At 45.6% G+C, this 26,535-nt stretch overlaps 2 protein-coding genes across 8 annotated transcripts in view; one reads left to right on the top strand and one right to left on the bottom strand.

Annotated features, from left to right (window-relative positions):
* SFMBT2 (Scm like with four mbt domains 2) overlaps positions 1-10,721 on the bottom strand; it is a 219,241-nt gene extending 208,520 nt beyond the window's left edge. For 2 of the 7 annotated variants that reach the window (XM_082450575.1, XM_082450569.1), the window contains exon 1: positions 10,098-10,221. The gene's annotated coding sequence lies outside the window, so the exon portion shown is untranslated. The other 5 variants (XM_082450570.1, XM_082450574.1, XM_082450572.1 and 2 more) reach the window with 5 other exon arrangements.
* A 277-nt stretch (positions 10,722-10,998) lies between these two features.
* LOC309655438 (uncharacterized protein) lies at positions 10,999-24,649 on the top strand. The gene is made up of 2 exons (XM_082450586.1): positions 10,999-13,180; positions 24,551-24,649. Exon 1 carries the CDS (start codon positions 11,233-11,235, stop codon positions 12,157-12,159), a length of 927 nt encoding a protein of 308 aa, XP_082306712.1. The 5' UTR covers positions 10,999-11,232; the 3' UTR covers positions 12,160-13,180; positions 24,551-24,649.
* Positions 24,650-26,535: the final 1,886 nt, after the last annotated feature.

Here is a 26,535-nt window from a genome sequence, read left to right on the forward strand (position 1 = left end):
CACCATGGTCTAAGCTGGATCCCAAAAGCTTTCATAAAAGAGGGGGGGGTCGGGTCCCCAATGCCCAGCTGGCTACTCAAAGTGTACAATCTGCTACACTGCCCAAAGCCGCTCTAGTTCACAGTGCGGGCATGAAAAGGGGAAGAGGGTGGTCTGCATTTTGCAGCTGGCTGGGAAGAATAAAGCATATTTAAGTTAAAGTTTTAAAGACAATAAATGACAAGGACCAAAACTCAAGGCTCCAAACATTCTGTTACCCCACTTAGAGCCACTCTCCAGCCTCCAAGCAGAACATCAAAAAACACAGAAAACCAGGGCTGGTAGGTTTGATTCCAGAGTTGGCTGTTTTTAGTAACAGTGCTGTGGACTGCTGGAGACCAAGGGAGAGGGGAGCAGAGAAAAACGAGCTGCTCCATAACCATCAGCCTTTATTAAAATGATGGCACCCGGGGGGTGGGATGAACTGGGAGATTGGGATTGACATATATACCCGAATATGTATAAAATAGGTAACTAATAAGAACATGCTATATAGCACAGGGAACTCCACTTTGCTGTACAGTAAAAATGAACACAACATTGTAAAACAACTATACCCCAATAAAAAGTAAATAAATAAATGATGGCATCCAGCTGTTCACATCTCCTTCCCTGAAATCAGGGGAGCACATCTGGCAGGGGTTCGATCCATTAGGCGTGTGGCCCTGAAGGATCTTGGAAATTGTCAGCTTCAGTATGAAGCATCAACAGCTATGTTCTGCATAACCTTCTTTTCTGTTTCATTAGCACACTGAGGTTAATGCTTCTCGGAAGACTCTGGGCCTGGCTGACAGACTCAGCTAGGAGAGCCTGTCACCTGCCACCGGATAAATATCTGAAAAATCAGCCCCCAAAACACAAAAAACAAAAATCCAAACACCCGGGAGGTAAGTCTCTCCAACACACATCTTTTTATCTTCTGGGGCTTTAAAAAGGCTGTTCTTAATTAGGCCACATGGAAAATTAAGGCTGAGAACTGAGAATAAGATGGACAAAGACAAAATATGCAGAATGAGGCCTGCAGCATTCAAAAAGGACCAAAATCAGGCTGACGGGCCAGTGGAAATCTTAGCAAATCAATCTGGGCAAAATGAGCAGAACAGGGTCCAACCATTAGCCTGCAACAAACAGCTAGAGGTTGGGGTAGTGATTTTACATCTGTGGTTTGTATGTTTACAAATAAAAGATGAGGCATTATGAAAGAATAACTATGATTAGAAGCAGATGAACTTTAACCTAGTGAGTTAATATCAACCATGATGTTCATTAAGAAAACAAGTGGGATGCCTGGAACAGTAAACATCTGCACTCTGGATTTCTTAACATCATCTTCAAGACCTCTGTCCTCCGGTTCACAAAGACACAGGTTAACTCTCTCCAGATAAACCCTCCCCTCCCCTCCCACCCCCCCCCCACATACCTTCATTCTAAGGCTGCCCTTGTCCACTTCTCTGCCCTTAGAAAGGCAGTGTCTTCCCTACAGAAATGTATGCCAACACCAGAGGAATCCAACCGAAATTTTGGCACTGTGCTTTTCCCTCCATCCCCCTAGATTTTTCTACCACTCCACTCTTTTTTGTTGTTGTTATTGGCCGAGACACATGCAGGATCTTTTAGTTCCCAGACCAGGGATCGAACCCGCGGCCCCTGCAGTGGAAGCACAGAGTCTTACCCACTGGACCAAGGTCACATGGAAAGCTCTGAACCAGAACTGGGGTTTCTAAGTTCCCAAGACTGGTTCACTCTAACCAGCAGGCCATAGTGTATTCACACCATCTTTAGTGCACTTTCTAAAATAATGCCAAAGCCACTTTCTATGAAAATCCAGCTACTTTGAGTTGGCAGAACTTGACTTTTAAGGAAGTGAAATCAACTTCCACTCACACAGGGTAAGTGGAGCTGGCTTTGAGCTGTCAGCTTCAAGCGTGAGGTCAACTTACCCCTGGAGGAGCCTGCAAAGAGCGGATGACCCAGGAGCAAAGAGAAGCAGAGTTGACCCACACGTCCCAGGGAGAACAGCTTTGGGGTTTTATCTTCAGTTTCATACCACACAAGAAAATAATCCAATAAAACATCAAGAACTTCAGTAGAATCTAGGAGACTGTGCTCACGAGCGGCCAACGCTACTTAGAAGGGAAAATTTGTACTTCCTTCCCCAGCTTTCCATGCTGTCTGCCTGATTTCCACTCTCCACTACTTCCGCGACTTGAGAATTTTTAAACTTATTCTCACCCTCATTAGTGCGTAGTGTCTTTCAGAGAGGGAGGGGGGAAGAAAACAGACTTATATTAAAGCCAATTTTTTTTTTTATGGCCGCGCCGCCTGGCTTGTGGGATCTTAGTTCCCTGACCGGAAATTGAACCCAGGCCACGGCAGGGAAAGCACCGAGTCCTAACCACTGGACCACCAGGGAATTCCCAATTATTTTCTAAATCAAGATGAAATTTCAGAAATTCAACACTTTCCAAAGCTTTAATGGTCAAATCACGTGACTGTGAACAACATTCTTTCCCAACCCAGGAACACCGCGTAAATTCACTTCAAAATTTAAAAACAGTGACTTAAGCTCTGTTCTCCCATGACCGTCTGAACTGAATGCAAAAGGAAAATGCTCTAGTCTTACTCTGTTTCAATAAAATATTTTTAAAAAACAAACCTATTTGTGTGGCCCTATATAACCTCCCCAAAGACTCGATAAATTACCGAGAAAGATACCAGCGCTCACCTATAATGATTAAATAAGCTAATGCACTTAAATTGCTAGGCTGTGTCTCACACATAGCAGGTAATCAATATACACAGTTTCAAGACAGTCTAAGACTAGGATTCAGAGCTTCCCTGGTGGCGCAGTGGTTGAGAATCTGCCTGCTAATGCAGGGGACACGGGTTCAAGCCCTGGTCTGGGAAGATCCCACATGCCGCGGAGCAACTAGGCCCGTGCACCACAACTACTGAGCCTGCGCGTCTGGAGCCTGTGCTCCGCAACAAGAGAGGCCGCAATAGTGAGAGGCCCGCGCAGCGTGATGAAGAGTGGCCCCCGCTTGCCGCAACTAGAGAAAGCATCAAGAAACGAAGACTCAACACAGAAACGGAGACCCAACACAGCCATAAAATAAATAAATAAAAACCCAAAGTTTAAAAAAAAGACTAGGATTCAAATCCTCACTCTCTCTCTTGCTCAAACTTGCTAGCAAGTGACTCAGGCTCCCTTTCCATCTCCACATGTGCAAAATGGAGGTGACAACACTCGTAAAATAGAGGATATACAAATATAAACAATTCGAAGAGTGCCTGGCAAATAGTAGATGCTTCAATAAGTAGTTACTATTTTTTTTTTATATTATTTGGAGTAAACAGATAATTCCAAATCAGAGTAATCTCACAACCCTTTCAAATCCAAATGTGTGGTTTTTCAGTGAGCATCTGTTTGAATTATCTTTTACATGAGACCTTGTAGGAACTTGCACTTGGAATTTCAGATGCTCATACTGTACCTGAAAGTGATTGAGTTCATAATTCAGTTTTGAATGAAACGGAAAAAAACAACAACTTGCCAAATTTAGGAGAAAGGATGCTTAAATAACCTTATAAGGTATCTTTTCTCAGCCAATACAACTGCAGGGGGAAAAATACCACAGGATACAAATCTGTCCCACCTTCCCCCGTCCCACCAGCTCCAAACCCCTCCTTTGTAGTCACAACTGCTGACGCTCTTTGCCCCACACTTCAGAAGTCACCAAATGCAAGGCATCTACCAAAATGTGTCACTTTTGTTTTTAAGAAAATCAAAAAGAATGAAACCAAAAGCACAATGGATTCTTTCTTTAAATCAGTGTCAAAGACATCTATCTTATCACAAGAATAGAAACCTACATGACAAGAGAGCAAAACCTTTAGTATCATCTTACCCGTAACATGAAGGACCCTAACTGTCAATGTATAGCGAAGAATTAGCACGTTTTAAAATTCTCTACGGGCTAACCAGATGGGGAGTATGATGGTGGCATCTTTTAATCAGAACACTGCTGTACTGATCATGCAAAACCAATCCTTTAAGAATTTTATTTGATAACTTTATATAAATCATATAACATTCCCTCTTAGACCGCAAGCTCTAAATTGAGTATCTTCCCTTATTTACAATACACTGTCCTGTCTATAAACATCTTGATTATTTACACAGACCTCCAAACAGCTAACACTTGGTTTAGCCAACAAGATCAAGTTTCCTAAGAACGTCCCAGGACATTATCAGTCTTACAAAGAGAGGAAGTACTTGCCCAGTGGCCCAGCCTAAAGGGCAGAAATGGAAAATGGAGGGTCAGATCTGATTCTTTCACTGGCTGGGTTACCTGGAGGCTGCAGCCATCCACCCACACTATGAATATAATCGAATAAGGTCCAAGCACTCACCCTGTCTGGGCAGGCAGGGTAGAGAGGGCTATTTGGAATGGCCCCTTCTAGTCCTAGGAATTATTAGAGCAAACTCAAATCAGGTTTTTCTTTATGGCCTGTATTCTTTATGACCTGGCCCAGGTCCTGCCATTATTGGGATTCTATGTGAAGGCTAGAGTGGTGTGCCTCAATTTTCTCTACACCCCTCCTTTTCCAGAGCACAAGTGAAACCATGACCCCATGTGGAGCTTGCATCCCTTAACAATAACCACGTTACTTCTGCACAGTGACCTGCGTTCAAAGACATCCTCCGTAATGATGGCCAGTAATGTTTCCACTCTACCTTCCGGACAAGAGTCTGAAAGATGAATCACTTGGGCAGGTCTGCATAGATGTGTTGAACCACAGATCTTTTTATTTCCCAAATAGAACCATGGGGATCTCTGAGTGAGATTCCAGTCCAAAGCACCTATTTTGTAGATAAGGAAGTTGAGGCCCAGAAAGATGACCTCCAGTAACTGGTCCAAGGTCATACAGCCAGACGGAAGCATCGCTGAAACTAGAAGCCAGGCCTCCTCCCGATTCTGTCCTCTCCTCCTCTGTCAGGAATCTTCCTTACAAAACAGAGCTGTCAGATCACAGGTCACCACTACAAATGCACAGATGGTTTGTCATGACAAGTATCATTTCCCTAACCAGTTTTTCTTACTTGTAGAATGGGAACAGTAAGTTGCTACTAGGGCAATGTCGACGTAAGAACAGTCAGAAAAAAAAACACTGAATGTGTCTTCAACTATGGATCCTAGTTTCTTTTTGGGACAAGAACCTTTTACAAGTTCTTCTTTATGGCCTCTACACTGTTACGGGAACTCCAAAAGTTCCAAAAATAGTGAAATACTAAGAGAGAAATGGTATCTGATACTAGAACTGGAGGTAATTCAAATTCCACAGTAGACTATTTTTGTTCAATTAGTTAAAAAAAAAAAAGAACTCTTTTACTTTGAAATCTTCTGCGTTTTCACTACATGTGCTTCTCTGATCCCAAAAGCACCCTCTATCAATTCAAGGGAAGTCTCATTCACTTACTGCTCAGAGCAATGTTTCCATCACCCAGCATTTTTGCTCGGATTTGGCAAGTCCTTTGGGGACAACGGCACAGAGAGAAAGGTGGAAAATGCCACCTCAACTAGAGTGGGCAAAATGGGATCTGATGACCCATCAGCACTCCCAGGACAGCAAAGGAAAGTCTTATTATAAAGAGAAAAGGGAAATCACCATGGCTTTCCCCTTTCTTCAGGACCCTCTTCTGCTTCCGGCTTTTTTTTTTTTTTTTAAGTCAAGAATCATAAAGCTAGTTATCATAAAGCTGGTTTTGGGAAACTAGCAAGGTTTCCCAAAAAATTAGTCCACAATTTCTGCAAGAAAACATGAAGAGGAAAAGCCCTCTCTGATCAATTATTCCCATCATTAGTGAAATTCATGTCCCAGCAGATGGCTTCTTTGAGGTTCAAGATGTTGGTAACCTAATGGGAAATGGGAAATACTCCTTTGTCACCCCTGCTGGTCTCAGCTGGCACTTCTAGAACAACACACATCAAGACAGATTGGCTGATGGAACTCTTCTCTGGGGTAAGGGGTGCTGAATCGCCCTGCCACTGGTTAGTGGTTTCCACTGGCCCTGGAATGGGTTCTACGCACAGCTTGGGTAGGGGACTGGAGGATTTCTGGTGCGCATGGGTGTATGGTCCCCCGCCCACCCCAGCCACCTTCCAGGCAGCGGCAGGGTCCCAGCCATGAACTAAGATAAAAATCTGAGACAGTACTTATTTATGGAAAGGAGGAAGCAGAGTGTGTGCAAATTTAATGCTTCGAACGGAGAAAGTAGCAGATCTCCTATCTCAAAGGACAGCCTAGCCAGCAATTCCTTCTGACCACCAAGGCCTCTCCCCTCCCCCACACCTACCCGCTCCACCTCGCTCCCCACCCCCAAAGACTCCCAGGAAACGGGGCCGAATCTGAGCCTGTTTTCGGTTTTTCTCCGACCTGGTGAAACCTGGGTCCATTTGCTTGGTACAGACACGCCAATCGGTCCCCCGGGTCCCTCCGCTACGGTGCAAGGGGGGAAGGGTGAGGGAAGGTAGAGGGCGGCGGCGATGGATCTGGATTCAGGCAGGGTCTGCCTGCGTCGGAGGCAGCTTCCCACCAGTGGGCTCGGATCCGCCGCGGCTGCGCCGCTGGAGCCGATAAAACGCGGCGCGGGGACCAAGCTCTCCGGAGTCGGGGCGGAGCGCGGGGCCTGGAGCCCCAGACCCTCAAAGGCGCCGGCGCTCGGGGTCCAGGGAGGCACCGCAGGGGACGCCCGAATGGGTGAGCAGTCTCACTTCTGCACTGAAAGGAACGAGTAGCCGTGCGGCCAGCCCCTGGCGCCCTGCCCTTCCCGGAATCCCACCCAACTCTATAAACCCAAAGATCCCGAAAATTCCGAAAGCGAAACTGCAAGCAGGTCTACAGAAGTTTGGAAACGGCCTCCCAGGCTTCCCGGCGTCGTGTCCGGACTCCCGACACCACCAATATGGTCAAGGACGAGCGCCCCTGAGAGTAGCCATCGCTCCGCAAGGCCACCCTCCGCGTCCCCGGGGCACCTCCCTGCGTTTTTTACGCGTGAAAGTCCCCAGCCCCGGTTTCGGGGCGGGGGTCGGCCGTGCTCCTGCCTCGTCTCGGTTCCTCCCTCCTCCCGCTCCTACCCAAGAGAAGGAAAACTTGGGCCCTGCGAGAATCCTGTGGAATGTTCTTCGCAGTCGGTTGTATGTTCGCTTCCACCGCACAGCTCGGTGCAAAATCGCAGGTTTCGGGGCGTTGGAGTGAATTGTGCGCTTGTCAGCCGCGACGTCAGGAGGACGAAGGGAGGGGTTCCCGGCTGAAACTGCAGTTTACAAGCACAGAGCCATCTTAGGCTGGTTTCCACTTGGGCGAAGCCCACGGGAGAGCTGTCCCCGGGGGGACGCGCGGGACCGGAGCGCCAGGGACGCGCCGCGCGCTCGGCCCGGCGGTTGGGGGTGCGAAACGCGTCTCGGCCTGAGGGTCGCAGATCGCTCAGCCCCGCCACCCAGGTCGGAGGGAAAATCTGCCGCGGGGTCTCGCATCTTGGTGATGCTTCCCCCGAGGCCCCACCCACGGGCCGCCGCGAGGGACTGGCCTGTCCGACAGCGCGGCGTCCGTCTAAGTGGGAAGACAAACCGATACCATCGATCCTCCCTCCAGGCCTCTGAAAATGCCCAGAGACCACGTTACTGCAGTAACTACAGACCTGGCCAGCGCTATCTTTTTAACCCCATGATTTAAAATCATCTTGGCGCACTAGGAAGACGCGCCATCAGGCCACGGGCACAGAGAAGGTACCCCGGACCGGCCCTCGCCTGGCCCTGGGGACGGCGCGCGGCCGCCGTGTGGCCCCAGTCCCCCAGGTCCACCCCGCTGGCACCGCTGCGCGACCTCCGCTCCGCGGCTGCATCCTGGCCACTAGCGACCCCTGTCGGGGACCCCAGTTCCCAGCTAAGGGCGCTCGGTTTGCTTGCTTTCCCTCGGGCTCCACTCACAAGCTCCGACTTTGCCCTCAAACTCCGCTCCCTGACCCTCTCCGGGCCCGGAGGCCGGCTTTTCCCGGGCACCTCGCCGCCCTCTCAAAGCCCAAGGCGACACCCCTGCTCGCTCGCCGAGAAGGCCCCTAGCGGATCCAGCCCTCTCGGAGCCCGATCAGAGCAAGGGACACTTTCTTCCGCTAACGCTCTCCCCATCCCCCACCACCCCTAGAGCGCAACTCCAAAAGCAACTCCTCCCCTCCCCCCTGCACGCTCTGCAGCGGAGGTCCGCGCGCCCCCGCCCTTCCGCCGCTGCACTTTCACTCCCCCACCCTACCCACCAAGCCCCGGACGCCGGCCCCCCCACCTCTCACCCCACCGCGGCGCGAACTGCACCGGGTGCCCACCGCTAACTGCAGCGCGCCCCCTGCACACAGAACCCCACGGGCGTCTGCAGTCCGACTTCACCCGAAAGCCTGGACAGTGAGTGAGTCCTTTTAATAAGCACCTCCCCGCTCCACCTACCGGGCTTTACGCACACAGGATCCAGCATACAGAGAAAGAGAACTGGTCTCCTAGAAAGCCGAAATAAATCATTCCCTCTGCCCTCATGTATTTTGCACCACGTGTCAGCAGTTTGTCATGTCAAATCATGGTAGGGTCTGGTTCCAAGACGCACACACGAATTCGGGGCGGATCTCTTTGGCACCCTCCCCGCCAACTGCACACACAGGTATGCACACTGATCCAAAGGCACACAGAGCAGTTGTGCTCGGATGCCCCGGTCCGGGCCAGCGGGACCCCTCTCCCCTTTAGCAATGGACTGGACACACGCAGACTCTAACCACGGAAAAAACTAGGGCAGCTCATTCCCTCTCTTTTTTCCCATTTAATTCGCTAAAGCAGCTACTGGAGTAGTCAAAGAGAGTTGAAACTAAGAGATGGCACCTCCGGTTGGGTTTTTTCCCACCTCAAAACCTTTATTTTCAGTTTTTAAAAGCCACCTTAGCCCGCCATATTGAATCTGGCACGGCTTCTAAATACTCCTTCCCCGCCGTTGCTTCCAAGAAAACACGAGTACGGATCGGGCTCTGGACTTGCGTCTGGCCACCGCAAATCAACCACTTCCCTCACCTAAGGCTCCCCCTTTCTCCGGTTAATCCCCTCCCGCCGCCTCGGGTCAAAAATCAGTAAATATATCTAGCAGTTCCTACAGTTGTTTTTTTGGCGGATTTTACCAACACACACACACAAACACACACACACACATTAAAAAAATAAACTCCAAAGCCTGATCAGATTAGTAATTTTGAAAGGTCATATGAGAGTAGACAACAGGAAAGCCCCAAGTGACAGGATATTACTTTAACGTAAAAGAAAAAAAAATAATAATAATAAAGAAAAGAAAAAAAAGAACAAAAAGATCATCCATGCGGGAGCACGCTCCGAAACTACTACTGACAATTTCATTTCAGCTGCACAGGCAAATGTTTCCAAAGGGGGGATTCCGAATGGGTCCACGATTTTTAACCCCCCTGATGGTTGGTCTCCAGTCCTCACCCCACCATCCTCTCCCCCCACTCCCCCCCCGCCACCCCAAACACACACACACCAAAAAAAAAAAAAAAAAGGAAGAAGAAAGAGACCCCAACGAGAGAGCGCGGGGTAGCAAGGGCGGCTGCGTCGCTAAAATGAGCGCACAAATGAGGAAGGTGGGCGGCGGGAGGGGACAGCTTGCACCCGGGGAGGAGGACACTTTGCAACTACGGACGGACCCCCGCCAAGGCCGGGCTTTGCAAAGCCGAGGGACCGGGGGAAGGGGACAGGGGGAGCAAAAATGACAACCCGGAGCGCAGAGCGGACTTTGGGGCTCTGCTCCAGTGCTGTCGCTTTCTCCTCCTGTCCTTCCCTTTCGCTCCTCTCCCTCAGCACCCCCTCCTCCAGCCCCCCACCCCCGGGCTGGCCCCAGCTTCCCTTTTTTTCGGAGCTGGAAAAAAGAAGCTGACCGGCGCGCTCAACCTGCGGGCCGGAGGTCTGCTCGCTGGGCTGGCTGGGCGCGGGGACAGCGACCGCGCGGCGTCCTACCTGATGAAGTTCGTCCTCCCCGCGGCCTGGACTAAGACCCCGGGCGCCGCCGTGGTGGGGGGGACACCGGCCTCACCCGCTAGCTCTGGTTTGCTCGCTCCCCGCCCGCCGCCTCCCTCGCGCGCCCGCTTCACTCCGCCGACTCCCACTACAGCCTCATTCCAATATGGCATCCTCTCTGTGCGCATGCCCGGCACTCTTTTTTAAGATTATTATTTTGTGTGTGTGCAGCGAACTCCTTCAACGACCTTTTCCAAGCGCTTGCAGAACGTCTTAAGCCAATTAGCCTGCGGGACGTTCCGCACTCCTTCCATTGCCCCCGCTGTGACGCCCCCCCTGTGACGCCTCCGCGTCTGGGTACATTTCCCCCCACACACACACTCACACAGAGGCACATTTCACGCTCCCACTGCCCCCTCCCCGCCCCGCTCCCCTCCCTTTTTTTCTTTAGCTCCCATCCATACACGATCTGCAGAAAGTTCCCATCACAGGCGTTTCCGCACACCCATCTGCAGGGAAATTTGGGCAAACTCCGCATCTCACTGGAACACTTTCTGTTTCGTCGGTTTGCAATCCCTTCGTGGACCAAATGCACAAACTTGCGCTTTATCCGCCGAAGGCTGGTTCCGAGCGGAGAGAAATTCAATTCTCTCTGCGACCCGAGTCCCGCCCACTGCGCCCCACCCGGCACTTAAATTGCGCTTTTTCTATGGAGATTGAAACATTTCCTGGCCACTTAGGGATGGCGGGAGGGGGTCAGGGAAAGGTTTTCCAGGGAAACGAGCCCAGAGGGGTCGGAAAATTCAGTTGGGGTTGCTCGGGCCAGCTTGCCGCTGCGATCGGCAGGACATAGGTAACGAGGGTCGCCACGGCGTGTCCTGGGGAAATGTCCGGGCCGGGGCGACCGCAGAGGGCACCTGGCCTAGGCTGGCTCTTGTAGGGCGGGAAAGGAATCCTGCCCGAGAAAAACGTGGCCCTCTGCGATGGTGGGAGTGAAACAGGGGCAGTGCAGACGGGCGCAGGGTAGGGTTTCCCGGCGGCGTGTGCGGGTCCGCGGGCACTTTGCCCGGGGCGTGGAGGGAGGACAAAGTGGAGCTCCCCAGCCCGAGCAACGGCTGGGCAGAGACTGAACGTAATGTCACCAATGCGGAAATGCTGGCGACGCCCGAGTGGGCAAGACGGAGAACTTCCGAAGGTGGGCTTTGCTGTACTAAGGAGCGAGGAGATGCTGCTGGGGGCTAGAATTTATTTCTGTGGGAAATGGAGAACTGACACGTTTTGTCAGGGTTTTTGCTCTATTGCCACAAGGGGTAAAATCCCCCAGAGTCTCCCAGTTGTGTCCATCTCCTTCTTAAGAACGTCTCTCGCCGCGCCCCTTCCCTGGCCCGGGCCGGGGGGCCAGAGGACCCTGCGCTCCAAGGCGGCTTCGAGTTCGCAGCTCCGCCCTCCCTCTCACGTCCTTCCACGTCCTTCCACCCCCGCGAGTCCTCGCGGACCGGAGACCTCAGGCACTATAAGTCCTCGGAGGATAGGTGGACGCTCTGAAGGGCGGGGGACAAGGCGCGGGGAGGACCGAGAGAGAGGAGGTCAGAGTCTGAGCGCGCGCGGGACGGGCGGGGTCCTGCCCTGGCGAGTCCTCTCCCCGACATTGGGGCCCGGCTGGTCTAGAAAAACCGCGCGACGGACGTACCGGGAAACTGCTCCAGCCAAGCCACGCGGTCGCGAGGGCCCCTTCACCGAAACGGTGGGCGGACCTCGGAGAGCCTCGGGGGCTTCGGCGGCAGTGAGACGCCGTGCACTTGCAGTCTGGGCAAATTGTATTTCCCTACATGTTGGAGGGCGCTCTGCGAGGTATAAAACGCCTTCGTCCTGTCACCGTTCATTCGAGGTACCACCTGAGACTCAGAAAGGACAAGCGACGCATAGTTCAAACTCCAGCCGGAGTCTGCATGCCCTCCAGCTTCCTGGTCCCCTCCTCCTGGGGACATCCGACCTCTTTCACCTGAAGGTCACTGAAGGCGAAGAATCCTCACACCGACCGCACCCTGTTCCTGCACATTAACGCTGTCGCCTGCACCCCCAAACTGCCTCCCTCTGTACTCTGAGACGGCTCCCAATTGAGTCCATGTTTGCACCGCGGCTACTAGGGATCCAGAGTGGGGACTCCAGGCAGGCTTCTGGACTCTACCCCCGGGTCTCGTCTTTTCGATCCTTCAACACACAGTCTGGCCCGTAGGGAGGGAGGGGGGCGGTGGACGGTGCCATCCCAAGGGGACTTACAGCGCGGGAGACCCACCCCGCGCGCCCTTCCCTTCGACAGGGTCACCGGCTTCGGCACCGCTGAAGCGCAGCCGCAGCAGAGGGGCCTGAGAGCGGATCCCCTCCTCCAGCCAGCCCCGCTCCCCGCCGCGCTGCGTCCACCGCGGTGGCCGTGGCGCTCCCTCGTGTGCCCCAAACCTCGCCGCGGGGCTCGGGCCCGGGAGGGGGCAGAGGACCGCTCCTCTCCCCCCCCGCCAGGACTTCCGGGCGGCTCCAGTTTACAGAGAGGATGCACTTTCCCTCTCCAAGAGCTGCGGCGACGTGAGCTGCAGCAGCCATTGCGCCGGCTCTAGGTTTGTTTACCAGTTTTGAGTCATTATTATAAACGGAACGTTATTTCATCAAAATAAGAAACAATTGCAAAAGGACACCAAATCCCTAACTCGATGGCCTGTGTATACATTATCTTACGGTTCCTCCAAAGTACTGGGGTCTCTTTATGTTTTTGGTACTCAGACCCCTGTATAACTTTGCCCGTGAGTCTGGAGAACAGTGTGGAGGAGTTAGAGTTTTTATATTTATCGCGATTAAGAAATAAAATCATGAAGCCACAATACACGATGGTCATCACATTGTTACCTCCAAGAATCTCAACGTTGTCTAGGGTGAAATTTCTCAAAGTTCGGCAACCTTCTACTTTCATATTGCTTTTCCCACGTGACTTCTTGAACGTTCCTTGGCTCTTTATTTTGCATCCTGCCTCCATTCTCCTCTATCCAAGGACATCAATGAGGCAGAAGAAATTGGTTCGAAGACTCCCCGAGGTAATTAACGCGGCCCTTCATCCCATTCCAATACCTTCCCACTTTCATTTTTATTTCAGAAGCAGATACTTTAGGGATCTGAGTCTCCAGATGTAGAATCCACCCTAAATCAATTAAAGGAGGGCGGGGGAGGGGGAGGGGGGAGGAGAGAAAACAAAAGAGTTAGCCAAAGATAAAGCCTTGGTAAAAACTGGGACTGTTTCAAAGTAAAGAAGGTATAATACATTCCAAATCAGAGAAGTTCAACCACGTAAATCTCATGATAAACGCCACGAGATTCCTCTATAAATTGTTAACAGTTTCTAAAAATCTTGGCAAAAATAAGGCTTTGACCACACCAACTGACTGTAACTTACTTCATGCGTAAACAATGGTTACGCCATGAATTATATCACTTTTAAAATACACCTACACATCTAATTTATGCCTTCCAAGGGACTTTGGAATTCTTTCCTGCGAATGAGGCTAAAGTATATAAAATATTAAAATTATATTTGCTAACTGGAAAATATTTAGGAATAAAAATAACAGTTGAAAAGTTTCCCACTCATTATTCTGTGTGTTTCAAAAAGTATTGCAGAAGAGTCGAAAACTATATGCATATGATTTATGCTAAAGACATATGATTACTTAAATCTTGTCACAATAATCTTCACACCAAGACGAATGTTGGTCAATTTGCTCATAATTACTCCATGTTTAAGTTATCGTATGAGGAAATGCCCTAAAGAAAATGAACCATTTTGCTTCCTTAACATAGAGAATCTCTGCGATATTAGACAAATTAGCTTAACATGAAAGCAGAAGGATGGAAAAGTGTCACCCAAAAGCCCCTGAAAATAAACAAATATTTGAAGAATGTATGCAATCTTCTTTTTGCTGGAGGCTTGGGATCATAACATATTGTCTCTTAGGCCAGGTGAGATTGTGTTATTCCATCACCCCTCCTGAGGTCACTAAGAGTGAAATCTGAAGACACTCCCTTATTTATTCACCCTTTTCCCCTATACCCATTCAAGCACTTAGCTCCTGGGTTGGGAGTCAAATGACCTCATCCCTGCTTCATCACTAATTTCCTGTGTGACCTATGTAAATCAAATGATGTCTCTGAGCCATTCTTTTCTCATGGGTAAAGGAGATTGGATTAGATGTTCTGTAAAGTCCTTTCAAACTCTAAAGAGTGCTTATCAATCTACCCCGGCCCAAAGCCACAGATTGCTTTCTGTAATATCCTAAAACCATCTCTACCAATTAAAAATAGCCAAGGTGTAAACCCTGGGATCACAAAGAGGAAAAAAAAGGAACAGATCGGGAGGGGAAGTGCCTTCTTTGCCCTCCCGATCAGCAGTGAAGGTATTGCTCGAGTCATACTTTTGCCTCATTTAGATTACTATTGTGTTTTTGTATTTACTGTATGGGTTTTTGTTTGCCCATCTAAGTGTCTGGGCCGAGGTACCTGAGAGTCACTGAGAAAAGCCTGGGTAATGGAGCTCACTGTTTAAATAGGTAAATGAGCGTAGTGGTGAGTAAGGGCTCCACAAAGGTATCACCTGGAGCACTTTCTCATCCATTTCTAAAAATTCCAGAAACCCACCGTTGCTTCCTGTACAGTATGAAGAAATTTCAGGCTTCCTTGACAAGAGAAAAAAATAACTGCACACACAGGGTGTATTAAAAAAAAATTCGTGATGTCTGAACTCTCCTAGGACATTTATTTAAAGAGCAGAGATGGTTTAGCTGTGAAAGTGCCAGTTTTGACTGATGGCTTCCTTTTCACTGAGGAAGATGAACATTATGATGAAAAGTCACATCCAGCTTCTGAGGCTACTTGTATTGGGTGCCTAGTATCACATACTCCACTTGTGAGTCTTATTTTATATGAAGCAGAATATTCTAGATCTTGCAGCCTGGCTTCCAGCCCTTTTGAGAGGCAAGGAAGCCTGAGTCCAGGGAGGTGAAATGACAGAGGTCTCACCTACAGCTGCAGAGCAGGGCCTGGCCTTTCACTCTTGCACTCCATTAAAGAAGGAGAAAGAGGAGGGAAGATTTATTTAGCATCTATTTTGTGCCAGACGCTCTTCTAGGTGTCTTTACATACATGGTAGCATTTAATATGTTCTAGTCTCTATTTTGTGAAATGTCTCCTTTAAATGGTTTTTAAATATGTTTTAAGCATGTATTCCTTAACATACAAAGCAGGACTCTGATCCGTGGGCATGTGTCATGTAAGCATGTGTCACGTTTTACGTGGCAGAGCTGGAGTTGTCTGCAATTTTTTACATTCTCTATAACTGAGACTATTTATTGTCCAACACAAACACATACACACACCGAAAACCAGCACAGGTCAGGGGTATGGCTTATGACCTGGGCTCAGTTTTGCCTCTGCAAGTTAACTAACCTGAGTGAGATTAATCAGGCACTGTGCAAAAGTATAGAAAGTCCCCTTGGACTTATAACATAAAATAGACTAAACAAATTAAAATGGGCAACCAAAATCCCACATCAAAAAGTGGGTTTCACGTAAAAGCAAGTAGACAGTTTTTGTTATATGCACCCGCTACCTTAATAAATCCCCAACTATGCTAAATAGAGAAGAAATATCAGTGTCAGGACACTGGACAATGCAGCTTTATTGTAGCCTCAAAGCCCCCAACCTATTTGATTTTACTGTATAAGTCGCTTTAGTGCATCTCACTACAGAAATAATTATTCTGGTCAAAGAAATAATAGTTAATAGACCCATTAAGCCTTGATTTGCAGTGCCATCTACTGGAAACAAATTTTGACTTGCTTTCAGATTTTTTTATATAGTTTTTTTTGGTTTTTTGTGGAGTGTTGGGAATACAGCTATCAGGGGTAAAGGAAGAATTCAGTGCTTACTATATTTGATTATAGATAACAATTTGGCAGCTCTAGTTTTAAGTAAACAAATATATTCATATGAAATCATTCCGTTTTTGAATAACATATAGAGTACATAACATGTTTCTTTGGAAAGTAAAACCGCTTCCATTTTTTAAAATGGGTCATTACAAGTAGCTTTTTAGTAGAGTGCTGTGATTTTTTTTTCCTTATCCCTGTAAAGATTAATTTTTACACTTGTAAATGCTTCTGAAATAAAGTTGGTAAGTTCTTATAGGTTTTCATTTTAATTTCATACCCTGTCAGGGAGGGACTCAAGGATTTTTCAAGGTTTCCCAAGCCAATTTCTTGACAAGGTAAATGTATTAAAAATTAGATATAGAAGAAAATTAACTCCTGGTAAGTAAAAATCAACCTCAAATATTTATTGAGTGCTGCCTATATTCATGTTATTTAAGAGGCAAAAAGGTTTGCGCTGAAGATTGGGCTGCATTAGGCATTACTCAAAGCTAACAGGTATCTTTTTGCCAAACTCACCAGAGGCCTTCAGAAAACTCCCTGGTTCTACTGAATCCACATCTGCCCCATAAGACAGTATGTTAGAATGGAAAGAACTTGGACTGGGAATTCCCTGGTAGCCCAGTGGTTAGGACTCTGCACTTTCACTCTGGGGGCACAGCCAAAAATTTTAAAAAAAAGAACTTGGACCGGAAGCCAGAAGGACTTGTACTTAAATCCCAGCTCCGCCATCATTGGTTTCCCTTTGTCTCTCTCTGTCTGTCTGTCTCTGTGTCTCTCTCCTTCCTCCCTCTCTACCTGTCTATGTAAAAATGGATTAAATTTCTCTTTCAGAGAGAAGGACTGGCACATAAGAGAAGCTTCAGAAGTACTACCTGCTCCAAAATATTACCTGCTCCGTCTCCCATCTGCCACTTGCTCAAAATATGCATTGTTCATAAACTTCTAGTACAATCTTGTAACATTTTAAAATTCGTGTTTAATAACTACAGGTTGAACGATTGAATCAAATCATATCCCCAATTTATTTTCTGCACCACCAAGGTCTTGCACCCTGTGTGATCATTTCAGCCACTTCCTCATAGACCATCTTCTCCTGTTTTCTTTATTCTTACTTCACTATTCAGTAGTTTCCTCTCCTGAAAATGCTAATAAAATATTCCAAAACAAGAATGGGGCTAGCAACTGATTCATATGATATTAAAAGGCTTTAAGTTAGATTCTGCTTATTGGAAGCAAAGCGTTCACACATACCAATGCTATACTACTTTTATGAAAAGTTGTCCATCTCTAAAAGTCTAACGAATTTTAACATCCAGTTTGAAAAGCAGACAACAACACCAATAGCCAGCTCCTAGAAAACTGTTTTAGATTCACATGTGATGGATCATAGAATAATACTACAGCCCAAAATAGTGAAAAAAAGGTATAAGGAATGAAGAGACTTGCATTCAAATCCCAGTGGTGTCCCCTAATAGATTCTTTATAAGTCAATGAATTTCTCTGAGCCTCAGATTTACCAACTGTGAAATGGACGTAATAGCTTCTTACCTCATAGGAATGAGAGAATTTAAGGAAATGCATTGTAATAATATACCCAGTGATATGAAGCTTTGACGTGGGTACTAAAAAATAAAAATAAAAACACATTTCCTTTAATCCTCCTGTTTTGTTTAATAATAAACTAAGTTTTTCAAGTCTAGCCCAAACCATGAGTCAAAGAAATCATACAAAAAGACATGTTGGGAGGCAATGCTGTAGTCCAAGTCATTGTAAGTTATTGTCTGTTTTTTTCCAAGCACTGTGCTACACACTATTTGCTTTCATATTTGTACTGGTTTCAAACTGCTCTGGACTCTTAGAAGTAACAGACCTATAAAAATAGAATGTATGGCTGTGATTTCTTAAGAATCTTTTGTTGGTGTGCCTTCAGCTGCTAAAAAGAACAAAAGAAAGAAAGAAAATCTATGAAACCACGAATTCTTTGAGACAGAAATATCTCCATCTTTCTTCTCTGGACTCAAAGCATAAATCACATTGAAAGAGCCAATATTTTCTAGTTTAAAAAAATGCCAGGTTTTTTTCTCTTCATTCCATTTGTCAATTAAAAGAACGCTTCTGACAAAATTTTCGTAGTGAAAAAATACATATCTGAAGATCACAACCTGAATCTGACATTTACCATGGTAATCTGTACACAGAAAAAGCTCAGTGAATGTTTGTGGAATTTGGTCTTGGCTTTGGCCTTGACCTGAATGTAAACTATGGAGTGAGGCACCTCCCTTTCTTCCCCTTCTGTAAAAGAAGTGGGATATTATCATGCATACACTTTTGGAAAGATTGTATGAAAGTCATTACAGTTTTGTAGATTTTTTAGCTTCTTGGAAGACAAAAGATGGTAAGGATTCTGTTTTTTGAAAGCAATGGTTGTTTGCATAGCTTCTGAGTGACCCATTGCTTGCACTCTTCGGGTTTATTTACTTTCTGTTTTGTTGCTCTGGAACAGGAGGAAACAGACTGCCGGGTAGAAGTCCCAGCAGCAGGCTGCCGATGCTTTTAATAAGAAAGCTATTTTTATAAACTGAATTTTAGTGACAAAACAATGTGGGGATGCTGTGCCCTGCAGTGTGGTCTGTACTCTTAAAAATCTGTGGATAAATGACTCTCAAACTGGGGAACCTTAGAGGTGTAAAGACCTCAAAATCTTTCTCATCGCCAACGCTGCAGTAGCATTTTGCCAGCTTCAAAGAATGATGCAAATCTGAGCCACTATTAATATTGTTCTTATTCTATCTTGAGCCTCAGTGCTGGGCTCTTGTGAGAGAACTTGCTGGTACACTGGCAATATCATCTCAACACAACCCTGATTGTATTTCTTTAAAAAGTGTGATGAACTGGGAGATTGGGATTGACATATATACACTAATATGTATAAAATGAATAACTGATAAGAACCTGCTGTATAAAAAAAATAAATTAAATTAAATTGAAAAAATAAAATAAAATAAAAATGTCCATTTTCCCACAAAAAAAATAAAAATAAAAAAATAAAAAGTAAGGTGAGGGGAATTCCCTGGCGGTCCAGTGGTTGGGACTCCGCATTCACACTGCCCAGGGCCCAGGTTCAGTCCCTGGCTGGGGAACTAAGATCTCACAAGCTGTGTGGCACAGCCAAAAAAAAAAAACACACACAAAAATTAAAAGTAAGGTGTCCACCTTGACGGACACTCTAAAGAGCGAATAGTTCAGAGACGTGAGCCTTCCTCTTCACAAAAAGTATAAAAAGTCTTTTTTTATTTTCCCTAGAGAAGGCAATGAGAAGTAAATTTCCCATTGTTGTTCATGTTTTTTATGGTGGCTTTCTTTAATGTTCCCCTGGTATTCAATGTCATGGCCCCAGGCCAGAAATTTTAATGGTAAAAAGGTCCTATGCAGTCATGGCTGGCAGTAGAAAGAGAGGTGAATTTTCCAGTTTATCACAGGAAAAGCACACACCTTCATTTGTAAATGAATTTATTAAAAAAGGTATATCCTTAGACCACCAGCTTGAGGATAAAACCAGGGGTAAATAAATGGCGCAAGCATTATGATGCCTAAACCCCTCAACTTTCTTCCCTCTTGCAAAAGTGTGAGTGAACGGAACTTGGGGTTTGGAGGTTTTGACAGTTAATTTTCTGTGTCTACTTGGCTGGGCCACAGTGCCAGATGTTTGGTCAAACATTATTCTGGATGTTTCTGTGAAAGTGTTTTTTGGGATTGGATAAACATTTGAATCGGTGGATTTTGAGTAAAGCAGGTTATCCTCATGGTATCAATGGGCCTCATCTGATCAGTTGATGGCTTTAACAGAGCAAAGGCTGGCCTCCCCTAAGCAAGGGGGAATTCTGCAAGGGACAGCCTTAGACTTGACCTGAGATATCTCGGCATCGATGATATGGGCCTGTGGAGTTGCCACGACTGGCCGACGCTTGACCAAGTATTGATTTAGACTCTTCTGGGGCCACTTAGGGGATGAACCCCTGGGTATGGTGTATGGCCCATCTGATTCCAGTTTTCTGCTCTGGTACTTATTCATGTTATTTTATCATACCACATTATTTTACTATTAATGACTAAAGATAGGTGGATTTTTTTTTAATCCATCATTATATTTATCAACTGCCATATTGACGACTATAGTTGAGTCACCATTTCTGACACTTTCGTATTTTACCTAGTACGTTTCAGTTTTGTTTCAGTAAACAGATAGCAGTCTGGCAGTCACTATATGCTGCAGCGTGCTTCGACCCCACCTTCAAAATGTATTCCATACTCCATCACCTCCTCCCTCCCTAGTCCAAGCCGTCAGGCTCCCCGAGTCTCCAGGTCAGCCAGCTCAGCAGTGACCCCCAAACCAGCCTTCCTGCTTCTCCTCTTGCCCCCAGCCATCGGGTCCCTACACAGAGGCGCAGGAGAGAGCCCCTGAAGAGTAAATCAAGCCACACCATTCACTGCCCAAAACTCTCCAGTGGTTTCCCACCTGACCCGGGTGAGATCTCACATCCTCTCACAGCCTTTGTGTCTCCTACTTCCGCCTGCCTCTCTGTCCTGCCCACCCTGCTTCCCTCCCTGGCTTCTCCCAGAGCTGGGTCAGCTGTTCCTTGGACAGGCTGAGCGCAGCCCTTTCTTAGGGCCTTTGCCTTTACCCTTCCTCCGCCTGGACTACAGTTGCTCAAGTACTGGCCCACTTGTTCTTTTATCTCCTCCAGGTTTCTACTTCCTTCTATATTTAAACACACACCTCCCCCAGAGCCTCTATATCCTGCTTTATTTTCCTTCACAGGACTTACCATCATCCATATCATATTATTTTGAAGAAACTTTATCATCCGTCTCTCCCACTGCAAAAGCAGTGCTGTGGACTGAAAAAAAAAATGCACGTGAGAGTCGCAAGTTAAGTTTTATTTGGGGCAAAATGAGGACTGTAGCCCAGGAGATAGCATCTCAGATAGCTTTGAGGAACTGCTCCAGAGAGGTGGAGGGGAGGTCAGTATTGTTTATGACTTTAGTGAATAGGGGCACGTGCATCAAGCACACATTTTGGCAGAGGCTTGCTGCTAGTCAGGAGGAACAGATGTCATTGTTAACGATTAGTGCTTTTCTAGATGAGAGGAAATACAAGAATCTGGGCTCATAAAATCTTCTCCTGAAAATATCTAACTATCAGAAGGCCTGTTCTGCCGGTTTTCCCGGAGCACAGAGGTCCTCGTTCCTGATCTCTGCCCTAAACTGTCAGGCTGTGTTGAAGGTCAGCGGCTACAGTGGCCAGTGACCTCATCCTCGTAGAGGCAGATGGCAAGTGCCAATTTTTAGTTGGCACCATGAAAGTAGGGACTTTCTCTGAACTATGGCTGTATCCTCCACCCCTAGAACAGAGCCTGGCACATAGTAGGTGCTTTGTAAATATCTGTTGAATAAAAGGTGAAAGAAAGACCACAAAGTCTACCTGAATAAGGCTGAAGAAACATGATTTACATAAATTCTAGATTTCACAAAATCTGCACATGTGGATCAAGCAGGGACAGATTCAAGTACAGCACATTTTCTGAACCCCTGAGGGAGAGCAGAGGGTAGTTTTACAGTTGAGGAAGGTTTCTGCAGTGAGCACACAAGAAACCAAGCGACCCCATGCACTTGCCCACTTTACCTTATGAAAAAAACACCTCTGTTTGATCTTGGCTATGGTTCCAAAACAGGATTTGAAGCCAGAGCTGCAAATGATCTTCCTTTTCTCCTTGAAGGTCCCACACTTCCAAAAGAAAATGTTTAAAGTGTTTTTTGCTCATAAACTTTTTTTTTTCTTTCAGGTTTGAAGGTAGATTGCAGGCATTATCCAAGACTTATCGCATCAGTTACTTTAATAGTTTGAATACAATGCCACATTATCCTCCAGCACTTGAAGAGACTCCTTTCAAAATAACCCCTGAGGACTCAAGTATTCAGGAGGCTGGCAAAAATTAGAGCTGCTCTTGGTGTTAGTTCAAGGCTGCCCAGCTAACTTGTTGCACCATTCAGGAAGGCAAATCCTAGGTGAAAGACATGCACAGTACCCGTCTAGTCTTTAATAACTCTACATGACCCTAATTAGGGTGCTTGGTTTAATGCAAATGACTCTGAACCACAATTTAGGCTTAACTTCCTTTTCCTGCTCAGCCTTTCATCAGCCTTATGAGTTTGATGAGTGATGTAACCTTCCAGTGTAAGTTTCCTCATATTAAGGGGGGTGGAGGGGGAACTAAAGTTTGAATGAGGCCTTCTAAATCTAATATTGTCCATTCCCCCCCCCCCATTTCTCTCCTCTTCTTATCATCTAAGCTGAGCCAATCTAAAGAGCTCTTCTGATCCCCTTCAAATTCCAACCCCACCCTCCTTAAGGAAAGCATTAACACGATATTCACCTTAACTACTTAGGAGTCCATTAGCAGAAGGAGTGCTAATGCTACTTCAAAGATGAAGCAGTGAATTTCCTTTTGGAAAACAGAGAAAGAGAAATGAAATTCAACCAAGGACTCACTCACAACTTAGAGCCAAGACCCACTCTCATCCTTTCCACCGTTTCCCTACCTGGGTACTGAAGGCGATGCTCGTGGCAAACACCTGCGCCTTCCAGCCATGGGGAAGCAAGAGTGACTCCATCCCTTTTCTCCTGCCTATAAACCACAATACGCCTCTCTCCCATGGAGGGAGAATTGAAAGGAAATAGCTCATTTCTTTATTCATGTTATGTTTCTTGTCAATCTCAACTTCACATGCAGACCTTTTGCCCCACAGTTGAATTTCTAGAAGTATATTCCAGGAAAGCAAGACAATCACACAAATATGTATGTTCAAAGATATTCATCACAGGACCGTACAGGGTCAGTTAAACCAGCCAAGTCTCGTGTGTATGATAAAACGTAATACAGACATGAAAAATGAGTGTTGTACATTTATATTTATTGGCATGGAAAGCATTTTAAAAATATCATATATACCACAATCCTGTCTTCGTAAAAACAATACATGTATGTATGCCTAAAGAAGGAATCAGGTACCAAAGTGTTGTGTTCATGGTAGCATTTGGAGTACTTTCATTTTCTACTTTATATCCTTCTATATATCATGTAATGTCTATCAATTAGAATTAAGGCTCCCTGCCTCTTACAATCCCTTCCAGAAGGCAATTACTGTTTCCTCTTATCTTCTTTAATCTTCTGAGACAGTCTACACTTTTCCATATCAGAAAAACAATAATACTGGTTCCATTTTGAAAAAATAATTTCAGGAAAATTAAAATTAAGCCTTTGCACTTGAAGTCAAGCACCCAAAGTAGTAATATAACAACTTGGATTTTCTTCTTTGTTTTGCAATAGAACAGTGGACAGAAAATATTGAATATATTTCCCAACTCTGGGGTATGGAATAGGCCTTCTTTGTTACGTTGCATTTATTTAAGTATGTGTCTTTCTGCCTCATAAGACTCTACATATACATTTTTTTGAAGACAGAATTGGTGTCATGCAATTTTTGTGTCCTCCACAGCGCCTATGTACAATAAAATAAATTAAAATAATATTTATACTATATCAAGATTTTATGTTATAAGGTTTTATTAATGCTAGAGATTATCATGACTGCTAAATAATAATTTGTATACAGCAAGCAAGAAATATATCACTCCTTAAGAGCTAAATAAATGCATATGGTCTGAAACAAGATCTGACAGTTTGACGTGGAGTGGCAGTGTTGACAAATATTTCCATGGTACTCACTCTGTGCCAAGTGCAGTTCTAAGCACTTGACAGGTATTGACTCATTTAATCTTCTTAACAATCCTGGGAAAAATTTACCCTATTTTACAAGGATAAGGAAAACAAGGCATAGAAGGAATTAAATAACTCACCCAAGATGGTCACGTGGGCTCTGGGGCGGTGTTGCTTATGTTAGTAAGCCAGTACTTTTCACCTAAGCCTCTTAAAGTATTTTATAGCCAACAAATAGAAATAAAACCGTGCTTCAATACAGCACTTAACGTTGTTGTTTGTTGTAATGCCTAAAATAAATATCTTCATATCACAATGGAGCCGACAGCCCTGAATCTCTGCCTCTTGCTCTACAGCATCTAGACCACACTCCCTCACCTGTAAGAGTAAGAGTTGCCTCATTTACAGGGGACAGACCACAGTCCAAGAAACTGAAAGGAAGTAGGACGAATGCTTGCCATTTAATGAGGTGTTCGTTGAGTAGTCAAAGAACATTAAAAGGAATCAAGGAGAAAGTTTCTGGATAGCGAGGTCATTGTATCAATGCCAGGGTCTGTGGTCTCAAATTTAGGTGAGTTGAATTTAGTCCTTTCCAAGCTTGTGGTTTTTATTAAAACTTAACCACATCCAGCATTTGATGTAGACTGCAGACAGACACTGTAAATAATTAACAGAAAAACCTAAGCTGGACCTTTTTTTTTTCCAGGATGCTGAGAGCAGTCAAGGCACCGAGTGTCCTAAATTCAACAGACAATTCAAGCAACGTGATGACAGAAACAGGAATCCTTGGGTCATCTAACAAAATATCTTATGAAGAGGAAAGGAAAGGTGTGAATTATCATCATTACCAAAACACGGTCCTTGGACCAGCATTACTGGCACCGCTTCATAGCTGAGTAGATAGATGCTCAGGGTCCCACCCCCGAAACCTCCTGAATTCAAATCTGCAGTTTATCAAGACCCCCAGATGGTTCAAATGCACCATTACAGTTTGAGACACACTGATCTAGTTTAATTCCATTATTTTTCAGATGAAAAAACTGAGTGCTACCAAGGAGCGAAACTCAAAGGTTCCTGCTCCGTAGAGACAAGATTAAAATGCCAATGGGAAAATATAAAGGGACTAATGCAAAATAGTTTTACTCACAGAGTTCTAAACTGACCACTGTGCATATTAATATTTTTTGTGGTTATAAGTGGGAATTAGAGGTGATGTTGAAATAGGATGTAACTTCAGCTTTTCTGTAACCAGTTGAACCCCATAATCAATATACTCCTAGCCACCCTTATCTCTACAAATGGGATAAAATGTCTTGGGCAAAATGTATTTCCTTAGTGAGGGCAATTTTCCTAGCATCAGTTTTTTTCCCCAGTCTTCAGGTACAACTGCAAAAAAAAGAATTTTTTTTTAGGCTGTTTTCTCCATGATATGATAATTACTGCCATATTTAAAATGTAACCCTCTTCTAAAAATATAAATGTGAAATGCAACATCTTAGCTGTACACTATGATTATCAAACATTTCCCTTGCTCAGCTGATTTTCCAAACAGTGTCAAATCAGCTAGGTATTTATTAGAATTTTTTTCTCTTCTCCTTTTGGAGGACAGAAGCATTTATATTTTCATCCATGGGAGAGATAAAGCAATTATAGGTTATTTAAACATGGTTGGTCCCAATTCTAACTTCTTGGGAGGGGTTCATGATTAATTAGTATTTAGGAGCAGATTGAAAATTGAAATAGCTCCCTGAATGCTTAGAGATAAGTAATTAGGTACAACAGTTTGTCTGAAAAATGCGACACTTGTTAGTGTTTAACAAAGCTGAACAGAATAATAGTTGTTGACCTGTGTCTTAGTCAATTCTGCCTGTTATAACAAAAATACCACAGACTGGGTGGCTTAAACATTGATTTCTGGACGGTTCTGGAGGCTGGAAGTCCAAGATCAGGGTCTGATGAGGGCCCACTTTGCACCTTCTCACCGTGTCCTTACACCACCCAGCATGAGAGCAAGCTAATCCCATTCATGAAACTCTACCCTCATGACCGAGTCACTTCCCAAAGGCCCCATCTACTCTGGGGAGTAGAATTTCAACCTGTGAATTTTGGGGGTGACACAAACATTCAGTTCATAACAACATCCAGCTCTAGTTGCCTGAATTCATACCCACGTTGCGTAAGAGGATTTGGCTGGATTTGTCCATATCACATAATAGATTGTTATCCATCTCTTTTCTCAGCACGTTTCCTTCTGCATAAAAGATTCACCTGGAATATTTTCAGCTCTTACTGTGTACCCAGCAATGTAGTGGGTGCTTCCACTTACATTATCACACTGACTGTTCAGTCTGTGTTTACCTCTTAAATTGACCATGAGCTTCAAGATTCTAAAAACAATGATCCTCATCTGGGATTTATTCCAAAGAAATTTTTTTTTCCTCACTCAAGTGACTTATTATTTGAGAATTCTTGATGGTCTATGGCTAAAGACTGGTCAGCACTACTGGAAAAAAGTGGAAGACCAGAGACACTTCCAGGAACCCACGGTCCCTTCAGACCACCATATCCCTAGTGGTTCACTATGCATGTATTTTTGCAGAGGATAGTGGATGCCGTGTAGGAAATTACCGTCAGAGCTGGAATTTTCATTCCGGAGCCAACCTCTCAAGGTCGTCTTCAGAAAGAATATTT

This window comes from Balaenoptera physalus (genome assembly GCF_965194825.1).
Source record: "Balaenoptera physalus genome assembly, chromosome: 2".
Classification (NCBI taxonomy): domain Eukaryota; kingdom Metazoa; phylum Chordata; class Mammalia; order Artiodactyla; family Balaenopteridae; genus Balaenoptera; species Balaenoptera physalus.

Bases quoted from the DNA above. Each gene is read 5' to 3' on its own strand.
- LOC309655438 (XM_082450586.1), top strand. From the start codon at position 11,233: ATGTCACCAATGCGGAAATGCTGGCGACGCCCGAGTGGGCAAGACGGA.